We start from the raw sequence: 14,127 nt of genomic DNA on the forward strand, positions 1-14,127 counted from the left end.
CGTCGACGTTGTGGCTGGCGTAGACGTTGTCGAGAGCACTAACAGCCAAAAGGGCTGCTTTGTCTCAGAATATTTAGGTGAGCTTGAAAGGAAAACGATGAAAGGTTTACGTTAGAAAACTTAAGAAAAAAATTAAGTTTTATTTCTAGTTATTATTTTAAAATAATGATTAGCCGGGTATAGGGGGTTCTTCTTACATAATTTGCGATTATCATTTGATCCGTCCGGCCCCACTCGCCCATTTCCATAGAAAACCATTTTGAAAGGCCGCATTTGTAAGGTCTTGCTGCAAACAAATAAATAAATAAATAAAAACGCACACATTGTCCGTGCTTATTGCGAAAAATGAGTGACGCCGGCGGCAGTGAACAAAAATTAGAAAGCAAGTCACGTTTTTAATGAATTGCGAGGTTCTTGTTCTGACTCGAAAAGTCTTTATTAATTATAGAACCTTTTTTGTGGTTTTCCCGCGCGCGCCAGTCTATCGCACCCTATTTAAATGAGCTAAAACCAACTTTGAGAATTTTTCGAAACTTAGTTTGTTATCACATGACAAAATGCTTATTGACTCTATACTCAGGATTTCAAGGCCACTTTCGATATATGATGACTTGATTAATTTATAATATGATCCAATATTTATCTGTTGTAATTCCCTGGCATCTTTCTTTCCAGATTTGCAAGGAAGATGTCTCTATTGAAAATATTGGATTGGACTTGGATTAGATGTGTTTTGAGGCTGCTCTAGCAGGATTTTTAAAAGGTGGGATGTAAAACATATAAGTGAGCAATAAAAGCAGCCTTTTTAAGGAAAGTAATAGACTTCTTGTTATAAATTTGTTTAGAAATAAACTGGTCTAGTCGAAGATAAATTTCTAGTAAAAAAAACCGGCCTTTATAAATTTAAACTGAATTTCCGTCGCGAAATTGGTTGTCTGAAGGAATAAGAACATTTCTTTATGTATTGCCGAAGAGTACTTACACGTTATCAGGAAGCCACTATAGCCTATTTTTCAAACGTGAGAAAAATAAGTTCGATTTTCACCACTGTTGTAAGATAAGTAGGGTTCACTGATTACTGCGAGGATCGCTTTCCTACAAGTTTTATAGCGTTTAAAACATACCAAGAGGATATCGCATGATACCAGATGATATTCTCTTGGTAATCCTATATATATCGCATTTTTGTGTTTTTCTATTCTTTTGACTTTGTTTCTTCGCTTTCTTTTCCTTGTACTGTTGTGTGTGCTTGCGTTCGATCATAGTGTTGTGTATTGCAGGTATGGCGCAATATTCCTTTATCTATTGCCGAAGGGTATTTACAGGCCCTCAAGAAGCCATAATCTAGTATTTTATAAAACGGTGAAAAGTGCATTTTATGCTTAACTAAAGGCAGAAAATGGTCCTTTCATTTGTTTTTGTCGAACATTACCTGACCGCATCTCGTTCATTTAACATATTTCTGGTAAACCTTCAGCACAAACCTCATTTTTATCGATAACCAATGCGACAGTGGTGTCTTCACTTGCCAAAGATCTTCCATTACTTGAGTATCTTATTATGTAGAGCGCTGGACTGCCCGTGGGAGGCCAGGGATTTAAGTCCCATACCGGACCAACACTTAGGATGTTAAACTAACTGAGGAGAATTTTCTACCTTTTCAATAACATCTGCAAATGGTTAGACGTTCTAGTCTTCTAGGATAAGGACGATAGATCTTAGGCTCCCGTCTCCTATGTCTTCTTTGTACTAGTTAGCAGTGAAAGCTACAGAACCCACGTACTTGTCGCAAAGAGTAGGGAACGTAGCTCCCGGTGTTTCGGTCTGGCCTCGTTACCGTTTATGCATCTTAAAGATTCCCCACATTTATCTTCTACATAGAAATATGTGGAGCAAAATTAAAGAGGATGAAGAAAAAACCAATAGACGGCAGCCGAAGCCCGGGCCCAGCTGTATAAAGGCGGATATAACACTATCAAACGGACAAATCGCTCTCCAACGGACTAATTCAAATTTATCTAATGGATAGCGTTTTCCAGCCTTCGAATAACTGTGGCCTGATCTTTAGCGATGACTTCTCCATGGCTGTTTTAATTTCCTGATTAATAATAGCTAGTAATAATAATAATAATAATAATAATAACAACAATATTTTATGTGCGCATTTCAAATCTCAATGCGGTTACATCCATAAAATCAATCGTCAACACAAAATGACAAAAACAATGATAAAGTAAAAATATTTAAAACAATTCTTAAGGTTTAAAGAAAAACTTCCGAAATAAAGATGTTTTTAAGGCACTTTTGAAGGACGAGACCGAAACAGCACTTTTATGAGAACTGACCAGAGTATTTCATGATGTACGTGCATAGATGGAAAAGGCACGTTGACTGCAGGTGACAGAGTTATGTTGTAGTAAGAAGTAATTTAATGGATGAAAGTACGATTCGTGGGGGATGGTACTCCTATGGCAACGTAAATAAAAAGTTCGTCGAAAGCCCATGATTATCATTGTCCATTTTGGTAGGAATTAATATTCGGGCCATTTCGGGAAATATTACCTGTCTTATCACTCACTGATGGGATCAGAATAATTAAACAAGAAAAATCTGTGGCAGCAAATGGTCTGTTAAGACCTGTTTCAGCATCTTTCAAAATTGCGAACGAGATCTTATATTTCATTGCGTACTCAGTCGTTACGCGCAACGAATGTTGCATTGAGAAATGGTTACAAATGATTTTATTCTGACGCTTAAACAAATAACCCTTGTGTCGGTCTCAACTTATTTTTATTGATAGTAAGCCTCCTTTAGAATACAGGATCAAAAACAAATATTCTCGTAAAGATAACGGAAAGGAAAATAAGAAAATAAAAAGAAATATTCTTATGAGCCGATTTCTACCTTATCTTACTAAGTGCCAATTTGCTGACCTCTCGATACCTGAGAAATTTATAATCCTGCGCCCTTCCGCGGGTTGAGAATTAGATTCTATTGATTATTGGTGACAAAATTATTAATTAGCTATCTGAGCTTTTTTAGTCTTTTCAAAAGCACTTCGGAAGACGAGCTTGATGAATGCATTTCGGGGCCACCTGGAGAGAGATTTAGCCCTTTAAATATAGCAAAAATTAAGCATTTCCGGGCCTCTCGATTGAGAAATCCTAAGGAGAACATTACTTGCATATTTGAAAGACAAAGCCTTGATATCTACCATGAAGCTATAAGCTTATCATTTTACAACTCTAACTGCAAAGCTGAAAGCAATGATTTTAAAGACTTTTATACTGAAATGAGTTCCCAAGTCCTTGCACACTTACTTGGAGTCATGTATTTGATCTCTGGGGTCTTCCGTTCGAACATTTAGACGTTTTTGACCTAAAGAAACTAAGACTGCAAATTTGAGGCTTTTAATCATCTTGTCCTACTTATATGTACGTTCCATAATGAAGAATTTATGAAAATGTTTTTGTTATTTGTCAATACAGTAAAGGAACAGAGCAGCACACAATCATCTGTTGACGACTTTAGAAAACGACTGGGAGAAATGCCAATTGAAGGTAGATTTTGGAGAGAAGAATATAATCTCTTTGTTCATTCTTAAAGCCAATCCTGTTTGCTAGTCCTATGGGAAACACTTCACTGTCTAAGCGTCACTTGTCCTTTCGTCCACGCCTGTCTTTCAAGCAGGCAATTGTTATTGCTGCTGTTATTTGTTTTCTAACTCGGGGCTTGATGTGTGGGCTGCCTTCCTAATAATATGATCGACTTTTATAACAGCCAGCATTTGAATTTTTCATCTTCTACCGTGCAGAATAAAGATGTCTTGGATGAACGTTTTACCGTCTTTATGCTTTAGTCTTTTTTGTTGTTGCATTTCTTGTGATATCTAGTTGATGGTGCCAAAGCCGCTGTCACTGTCTGTCTGTCTGTCTGTCTGTCTGTCTGTCGCTGCCCCGGTCACTGTTACCGTCAAATATCACAGTCACCATCACTATCACTGTCAATATCACACTGTCACTATCATTGTCAGTGTCACTGTCACTGTCATTGTCATTATCACGTCGCTGTCACTATCACTGTCAATGGCACACTGTTACTATCATTGCCACAGTCACTGTCACTGTCACTGTCATTGTCACTATCACTGTCAATGGCACACTGTTACTATCTCTGTCACTGTCATTGTCATTATCACGTCGCTGTCACTATCACTGTCAATGGCACACTGTTACTATCACTGTCACTGTCATCGTCATTATCACGTCGCTGTCACTATCACTGTCAATGGCACACTGTTACTATCATTGCCACAGTCACTGTCACTGTCATTGTCACTATCACTGTCAATGGCACACTGTTACTATCACTGTCACTGTCATTGTCATTATCACGTCGCTGTCACTATCACTGTCAATGGCACACTGTTACTATCTCTGTCACTGTCATTGTCGTTATCACGTCGCTGTCACTATCACTGTCAATGGCACACTGTTACTATCATTGCCACAGTCACTGTCACTGTCATTGTCACTATCACTGTCAATGGCACACTGTTACTATCTCTGTCACTGTCATTGTCGTTATCACGTCGCTGTCACTATTACTGTCAATGGCACACTGTCACTATAATTTCCACAGTCACTGTCACTGTCACTATCATTGTCACTATCACGTCACTGTTACTGTCACTATCACTGTCACTGTCACTGCCACTGTCGCTGTCGCTGTTGTTGTCACTGTTGTTGTCCCTGTCACTGTCAGTTTCCGATCATCATCATTATTATCATGACTCTTATCTTTATAAAATAAAGTATATCCAAAATTTGGGCATCCTTGGACAAAACATAGCGTAAATAAAACATGTTTAACGCGAACAGGATCATAAAGTAAAATTGATGCTTTAATGAAAACTGATACTATATCTACCTATTATGGAGGCAGATAATTCCAACCGACTACGTTTGAAGTTAGCAAAAGAAAAGCGTTATCTAGCGTTTATAATACCCGCTTGGAATATATTGTACCAGCACAAATGATTCTTAAAAATTTCAAGGTAAAACGTACGCCTATACTCATAATTATCTACTCTAAGTTTATTAATAAATGATAACCTATGCGCAAAAGAGTCAATAAATTCCTGATTTTCAAAGAAAGGGAACGTAGCTTCCACGATGAAGTAGCTAACTTTAATATACTCACATTGCTATCAGTTTGTGCTATCAGTTTGTGCAGTTTTTCGCAAAAATGATCTCCGTGACCTAACACTGTATTGATATTGTTGGCAATGTTTTTTACATGTGTTGCTTTTCACTAAGCTAAGCTTTCGGAAAAATTCATCAAGTTATGATAAAGGAAATGATAACCCTCTGCCGGACATTTCGAATGGACGTCACGCAAGTCAGTGAAGGGTAATCGTTTCTTAATCCTATCCTCTCATTTGTCTTTAGGAAGTCTGATAGGTTCTAAGATCTTAGCAGCTGTCGAAAGGGCTATGGAAACGATAGACAGTTGCTCCTGAATCTTTGCAGTATCATTAGTGGTTCTAGCCTCCACAAATGCTCCTAAAACGCCTAAAAAAGAGTCCTCGAAAAGAACATTCTGGAAAATGCTTGGATTATGGGTAAAGTGTCTGGAATCTATGAATGATTTTCCAACTTGGCTCAACTGGTTGTTCAGCAATCGCACTTTGAGGGGATTCACGTTTTTTTCTCGACTGACTTTGCTGACCAGGTCCGTAAACGAATTGTATGATCTTGAGAAGTTAGCTATGGATCTGCTTACGGCTGAAATGCCATCTCTTACAGCTTTTTCGTTCTTAAATGTCGAGTTTAAGGCCGTAAGGCTACCAAATGCTCGATGTATTGTGTTCATGAGTCGAGATAAATTGAAAGGGATGATCTGGGAGTCTGACAAATCCAGTAGCATGCCACCCATGAGCAGAGTCATGGCGCGATGAATCTCAAACTCTGGATCAGCAAATTTCTTTACCCAGTAAAAATTGTCCTCCTGAGTATGATATGATGGATAAAGCTTCCAACCGCCCTTTTGCTCATCGTAGCCAAAGAAGTAACTAAAATCTGCGGATGGTATACCTGCCATAAAGAAGAACGGTATGTAGTCGCTTGCAAACTGGAAAGCCCAAAGTTTTGGCTCATGAGGGTTTGGAGGAGGTGGTCCACGCTTCAACATTACATCATATATAGATTCATAGCTTCCATTTTCAAATGGCACCTCAACCAGTTTTGTCCACTTGTATATAACGTCGCTGAGTAGAGGGCTAGTTTGAGCTAAAAGAACATAATTTCCCTGCACTGGAACATCAGTGTTCAAGTAGGCCACACCGCGCTCCTTAAAGATCAAAGAGTTTTCCTCCATCCATTCAACAGAACCTATGAGGCCAAATTCCTCTCCACCGAAGCTGCAGAGTTTTATTGTCCTTCTTGGTCGCCATCCGTGTTTCATAAGTTTGCCCAATACTCTACTTGTTTCCTTCAGAACTGCAATCCCCGTAGTTGCATCGGCAGCGCCATATACCCAAGCATCTCGGTGGTTTCCTAAGAAAACGTACCGATCCGGTTCCTGCCAACCATTAATGGTGCCGATCACGTTATAAATCGTCTTTTGAACCAGCTGGTTGTTGATGGTAAGTTTTACGGTTCTGTTCCTTCCCGAAGAGCCGTGCAGGTTGAGTTGCAACGTGAGGTTGAGATCTTTAAGCCACTCCGAGGGTATATCATCCACTGGTAAAGAAAACGCAAAGTTTGGTTTATCACGGGTTTCAATAAAACGGACCAGACTAAACGGGTTAAAATTAAGGTCAAAGTTATAGGCTAAGCATGGACAAAGAATCATTCCATCCTGCAGATCACCGCTGTAACTTTAAGCCCGTAAGCCTTCTTTACGATTGTTACGACTCGCTGTTTTTTTCCTCGTTTCATTCATGCATAATTATCATATTTATTACTCACTGGACAGTATAAAAGGAACTCTTCTCAAAGTTTAGGAATACGTTCTACTGGCATTATGGCCTTTCCTCGTCCATTGCCCAGCGATGCCGTAGCACATACTTCTGATCGGTTGCGCTACACAATTCTGTGCAATAAATGATCTGGGACAAGTAAATCGTACATAAGTGTTGATCATCCTTACCTCCAACTTCTTCCAAGAGAGACCGTGCTGTTCCGTACGATATTGGTTGTAAAAGTAATGGTAATCCAACCTGCCAGTTCTTCTTTGATTTCTGGAAGATACCCTCTTTGGAAGGGAGACCCTTCGACAAGGGGTCGCCAAGTTCACCATAAACTCCACCCAAGGGTACTGCTTCAGACGAAAGCCATGGTGCATTGGGGTAAGTTGAATTTTCTCCTATGCCTTCTGGGGCATACGTGTTAGGATCTGGATACATTAGAATCCCTTTGGCACCTTTGCTAATAGCCAAGCTGGTCTAAAAGATTGACAAGCAAACACACAAGTAATTAAACTGTATTATTGTAATAGCGAGTGGAAAAACGGGATTATCCTTCCTAGTTCGGGTTAAGGTTAAAGAGACTCTAACTTAAAGCGGGGAATAAATTTATCGCAAAATTCAGGTTAGCATGGATCCTTTAAACTTAAAAGGCCTACGAATTTGGGATAAAAAGTCAACATTTCTTTGAAATTATAACTGTGCTCACTTTCTAAAAGCAAGATTAGAGCTAACACAGATCAGAAAGACATAACAACGTGCAGTTTTTGTACGCAGTTAGTTTAGGATTAGGTTGTGCTAATGAAGTCTTTCGTGGGGCCTCCCCGAATTATTTGAAAGCTGCATACATACTCATAGAGAGGGAAATTTCACATACCAAAGTAAAGAAACCCCAAATATCACGTGTCAACAGAATGGTGCCATTGACAGATATATTGAGTTTCTCCAACTCTTGCAAATCCTTTGCAGTTCCCCGATTGACGTACACAAGTCTCCCTTCAGCAGTCCCATTGTTAGAATATGCGGTGTATGGAGTAAACCAGTCTGTGGCCTTGATTCCAGGGTCAGGTGAGACCTATTTCACAGAAACCGAAATGTTATCCGGTCGATAATTTGAGAGAACGACATCTATCAATTGGCAGACTGATACGAAAATCAATATTTTTTAAAAGAGGGAAAATCAAAAACCTTCAACTGCTCTGTGAAGTTTTTGACCAATGTCCCGTTTTCAGACACAACTGAGATGGTGTTTGGATTGTTTTCCTCAGGATAGGACAGCAACACTTTGTACTTCGGGATTTCAACTTCGTCAAACTCATATCCTCGCCATGTCTCAGCCAATTTAAAAGCAAGTTGTCGTTGCCGATCCCCGCCAGCCAGATGAGGCTCCTTGGAATAGAACCTGCGGGCCAATGGCTTACAAGATTAATCTTGTAATGAATTCAAGATATTATTTGTGCATCTTTGCAAAGGGATTCTTTAAATTCTTTATGGGGACTAAGGCTTATAGATTGTTAGGATTTTCATTATTCTGTTTGCCATATTGTTTAACATAAAGATTTTTATAAACCTTTTTCAGCTTTAATAAAAATAATACAAAATTGAACATCTTTCAGGACACCAGAATCGAAAGAAAAATTCTGGGTCTTTTTGGTGATCATGAAGGATTTCATTACTTGTAAATAATTCGCCCCACTGGCATAAGAACATTTTCCCCGGAAAACTTCTTCCTTGGCAACTTTGTCTTGGTGACATACACTAAAGAAAGTTTTCGTACAAGGAAACATATTAGGGAAATACTTGCAAAGGTCATAATGTGCTGATACCATCTGACAAGGATGCTTATGAAATATCGCGGGCGCAAGTTCTACCTAATTCCCAAGGGTATACCTTGGTAAAAAAATCTCAAAAAGGATAGTAAATATGCCAAACCGCTTCTTATTTCGAAGACAATGAGAAACAGTAGCTCGTTTAAACGACGAAATCAGTTTGAGAGTTGACGATCGATGCTGCATTCCCAAACGCGATGCGAATAATTGCTGGAAAAGAACGAAGTGATCGACTTTTCTGACTTCAAGTGAGGCTCCGCGACCGACAGGGAACAATTCTTTAGAGCCACAAATATTATTTTGAACGTCACCGATCAACATGTCCCAAGACTGTTGTCCAACGGAAGACTTCTGTTTTAGAATTTTCAACAGAAAGCCTTGCCATTTTTTGGTCATAAATTCTACCAAACAACAATTCAAATATGGTGAATCAACCACGTGGGTCTTGTAAACGCAAGAAACTCGAGGGCATAGACCTTATTCATAAATGGCCGCCGCGCGGAAACGGCCTGGTTTCGAGTGCGTGAAAGCGAGGCTTGGTAGGCCAAGGTTCACAGATCAAAACAAAACCACAATGGCGTCTCACAGATCTTCTGATGGAACTGCGCGCGTGATACTCACAGAAGACGATATTCCTATGTACGATATTCCTATATACGATATTCCTATATACGATATTCCTATATACGATATTCCTATATACGATATTCCTATATACGATATTCCTATATATGATATACCGAGAACGAATCTCTACCAGTCTATTTAGTTAATCGGCAACTGACGAGATCCACAAGATTAGGATCCAAACCACGGTCTTGCCTGACCATCTACTGAAAATGTCGGAAGACATTAAAACGGCAGATGGGCTACTAAACGCCCCGGGCCAAAACAATGCTATTCAGAGAATGAAGAAAACATGGAAGCCTCATATGACACTGCCATTGAAGATGATCTACTCGGTAAGTCTGAGGATAACGAACAAATCCCTCTGTACCAAATGCCTAGCAGAACATGCCCAGAATCCCTACAATATAGGGCGAGGGCCAAAATAAGAGCAGACGAGGATTTAAAAAATGAGATAAAGCAAATCCTTAACAACGCAGAACAAGAAACAGTAAAGGTGATCATGTGCTTCTATGAACGTAAAATCGGTCGTTCTACGACCGAAATAAAGAAACGAAAACGAGCCAAAACGGCTTGAACACTGAACACTAAGAACTGTAGTGCGATCGAATCAGCGCGCTTGGCGCAAGCTGAAAGCAATCAAGACAACTTAGTGATCGAGACAGTAAAAAAAAAATAGCTGTACATCTACAAAGGCGAACGATTCGAAAAAGACGCAATCCCTGATGTGCGTACTCATTTCCACAAACTGAGACATTTCAGTATACACACTATAGTTCCTGTCACCCACAAAGAATTAAAAAAGACTTCATAAAAGGGGGGACCCTTAGACTTCTACGAACAAACTCCTCTCAGACAATATTCGAGGAGAAAATTACAAATTAAGCGCATTTGCTAAAGAGAGGCTACCCAGACGACCTCATTAGCACAACTCTCTCAGAAGTGCATTAAAAAACAGGAAATTCGCTCTTCAACAGAAACAAAAGACGAACCAACGAATCTTGCCTTTTGTTACACAATATCAACCATCAGTGCCAAACCTAAAGCAAATTCTCATGAGACACTGGCATTTAATAGAAATACAACCACTACTGAACGAAATATACAAAAATCCGCTTCTCGTATTTTACAAAAGAGGACGGTCGCCCAAAGACATACTCGTTAGGGCCAAACTTTGAATAGGCTACTCTAAACACGCCCTGGAGAGTCGCCTGTCAACCCCATTTTACATTGATAGCCCAATAAATGTGAAACCCCCCTTTAGGTGAAATCTCCACTAATGCCTTTAAAGTGGTATGGTTCTTATATGAACTAGAGAGCGGGACACAGCAATTTGTCGGCATCTCCAAGGCTCTTCACGCGGAAATCTTTCTATAACTCAGAGATATCCCGTTAAGTGACTAAGAAATCTTTTTCCTGCCAATATCCTCAAAAACTTTAGACTACTTAGACGATATTATTTGAGAAATTATAGTCACAAATATGCTCTCCAAGAATTTTCTGGCCTACCAAGCCTCGCTTTCGTGCATTCAAAACCAGACCATTTCCGCGCGGCGGCCATTTATGAATAAGGTCTATTTCATTTGTTTTTCCATTAGTGAATACTTTTTGTAAATGCTGATAGGCCCTGAAAATCATTTTTTCAATAGACGATTTTAATTTTAAAATCATACAATTTCAGAATTTTCATCACATATTGACGCAATTTTCTAGCCGTGAATTCTATACAGTAAACCACAACTCAAGCATGCTGAATCTACTGCGCGATCACGTACATGCAAGAAGTTCGTTTGATTTTAGCTTCTTATCAGCAAATTTATAGCTTTCTAAATAAAGCTTCGATCTTCAAATATCCTTGGGTGTTTTAGCCTTTTCTTTTTTTCATAGTTTTTTGCTAGTTTTCAAGAAGTTGTAGTTGCTCTCGGCTGCGCTTCGAGCAACTCCTTCGCTTTTCTCGAGCGCTCCAAACTTCCCAGTACATCCACAACTCGATATACGCATGCTAAGCATGAACCAATTCTTTATTGTCCAAGAATTTCTAAGGGATTGAAATCGAATTCTTCTCCATCCTTCTCTACAATGTCAAAGGAAATATTTCTTTGAAAAGTGCATTTGTCAAGTGTTAATTACAAGTACAATTGCGGTTTTAGAGGTCGAGGAAGGTTATGCGAATAGAAATGCTCCTTTTCCAAGGGTTAAATCCTCATATTTAAAGGGTTAGGCTAATAAAGCAAGAATGAAATAAATCCACAATGTTTGACACCTGATCAACTGAGTAAAGCCTTTGTGAATACATGTATTGTAATGATCGCTAATGTCTGTGATCAAATCTTCATTCCCCATACTTTTTTTTAGAATTAACTCAAATGCTAAGGTCTTTATTCTAGCTCTTTTCCTAAAACGGCGTTTAATATTTTGTTCCAGAAGCTGTCAGAAATACTTAAAATTAAGCGCAAGTCTCTTTCTCGACGAAAAGACCTGATAATATTTCCTTTGATTAATTCTTACACCACACAGAAAGCTATTATGATATGCGTCATTGCTAAAATAAGCGGCGTGCGGAGAACTTGTTCCCTGAAAACTGAAAACCCTCACCAACGAATTCCGGATGGTTTCGAAAGATACGCAATTCAAAAAATATCTGAAACTCAGACCTTTCCATGTCGAAAAGTCAGAGCTTTGAATTCTCTGCCGGGACACGGCTTTTTCTTTATGCCAAACACTCTTGGAAATGTTTGAAATCATTCGTTAATACACATTGATACTAAAGTCGCTTTCCTGGATCCATTCGAGGCAAGGAATTTGGTTGTCGATCTGCACGTCATCACTGATGGTAAAATAAATTTCTTTGTCAATTAAATCAATCTTGAAATTTTTGACGATGGAAGCTACAACCCTCGAGCAATTTCACCACATTTATGAACTTCCTTAAAACTGGGAGAAAATATTTACAATTGATGAAAGATGGTTGAAGAAACGAAAGTGATTTGCCGAGTTGTTTAATTTAACCGTGCCTTCTCTTCCTAGGCTGCAGTGCCGGCGTATTTTGGGCTCACGAGTGCACATTTTCGTATTAGGCCGCCATCTTAGATTTGGTATCTGTGTAGGATTGGGGCGAGGAAATATTTGCCGAGGGAGTAGGCGTTAAGTGGAAAAATGGGCAACGGGGGAGAGGGAGGGGAAGCCCCCGTTGCCCATTTTTCCACTTAACACCTACTCCCTCGGCAAATATTTCCTCGTCCCAATCCTCCACAGTTACCAAATCTAAGACGGCGGCCTTATACGAAAATGTGCACTCGTGCGCCCAAAATACGGCGGCACTGCAGGCTATCTCTTCCAAGATTAGAATTTTTGCGATTAGATATATGATTTTGAAATAAATAGGAAGATTTTTTCGCTTTGGACTAAGATACATGCATGAAAAGTGAGAGATCGAGAGATGAACTCTAACAATGTAGGTTCAATAGTTAGCAACGAAAGTCACAATTTAGGTGAATTCTTTCGCACTTAGTTTAAAGAAGCAGCACTCTCGACATTGCTAATCCTGGCAGTATGCTTAACACGTATTACATATGGACCTAGCATACGCAATAGCACACCACCCCGTCCTCTACTGTTCAATGGACCAATAAGGAGAGCAGTCTGGGACTTAGTTTCCTTCTTTGTCCTATGCTAGTGACAAAAATAAAATATTTCTTTGTTCGACGAACAATGCAACTCGTACCCTGTGAGCACATTCGACTCTACTTGCAAGGAACCAACTTCATTTTTCTCACTCTAAAGGTGAATTATTAAATGAAGATTTAAATCGAACAGATGAACTACACTTATAGAAATAACAAATAAGAGCATGTAGAGATGAAATAAACAAATAAGAGACCAGAAAAAATACGTTGAGCGCTAATATAGCTGCGGTGTTCCATATAGTAGCTGCGAAACAAATTTTAGCGGGTTCTTCATCCCTTAAAGTGTCTGCTCGCAATTAAATTGATTAACTTATGTTTTGACCCGATGGTGATAAATCAATAATATGTGATATTTTCAGGCGAGTATTCACAAAGGAATTAGCATACCCTCCATAGTTTGTGGCCGATAAATGAAATTTAGGTAACGAACAAAACAAACAAACAGTTATCGCGGAAACTAATACTATTACAGTGTTATCCTGCCTGCCTCGATCGACAAGAACACCTCGAAAATTGTTGAAAATATTTTTGAAATTTTGTAAATGATATCCAGCATAAAGCCTTGCTACAGTATAAGTGGTTTAAAGGTGTACCTCAAGGTTTCCTCGAGCTCTGTGCTGTTAACATTCTTCTCAAATTGGCTGAAAACCTCATTGCCGTGGTCGGGGTTTGTCTCATTCTGGTCTTTAATCTTCGCACAGTCTTCCTTCTTGATGGTCTTGTGACCTTTCAAAAAGTAACCAAAGAGAAAACCGCCTGATGCTGAAATGACCCCAATGAACAATATGACAAAAATAATATGTTTCTTTTTAGGGCGGGGTCCTCCAAAACTAATTTCAGACTGTGAAAATGACGACGATAGGTGAAGTTTGGAGCTATTGAGCTCCATTTGAGAAGTGTGTTTAGTGCACACTAAGGCCTTTCTTAAAAAAAGAGCGCTTGCAAGGAACGAAGGCTGTTCGATGTAGGCGACTTAATCTAATGAGCGTCTGCGGTGAACCTTAATTAAAGGTAGGCA

At 39.2% G+C, this 14,127-nt stretch overlaps 1 protein-coding gene across 1 annotated transcript; it reads right to left on the reverse strand.

The window, feature by feature from the left end:
* Positions 1-4,885: 4,885 nt before the first annotated feature.
* LOC148718626 (putative N-acetylated-alpha-linked acidic dipeptidase) lies at positions 4,886-14,113 on the reverse strand. Its single transcript, XM_088741182.1, has 5 exons — positions 13,703-14,113; positions 8,156-8,369; positions 7,845-8,042; positions 7,153-7,447; positions 4,886-6,743 (listed from the first exon to the last, which is right to left on the reverse strand). Exons 1-5 carry the CDS (start codon positions 13,996-13,998, stop codon positions 5,437-5,439), a joined length of 2,310 nt encoding a protein of 769 aa, XP_088597308.1. The 5' UTR covers positions 13,999-14,113; the 3' UTR covers positions 4,886-5,436.
* Between the last annotated feature and the right edge of the window lie 14 nt (positions 14,114-14,127).

This window comes from Stylophora pistillata, chromosome 12 (genome assembly GCF_964205215.1).
Source record: "Stylophora pistillata chromosome 12, jaStyPist1.2, whole genome shotgun sequence".
NCBI classification, from domain to species: Eukaryota; Metazoa; Cnidaria; class Anthozoa; order Scleractinia; family Pocilloporidae; genus Stylophora; species Stylophora pistillata.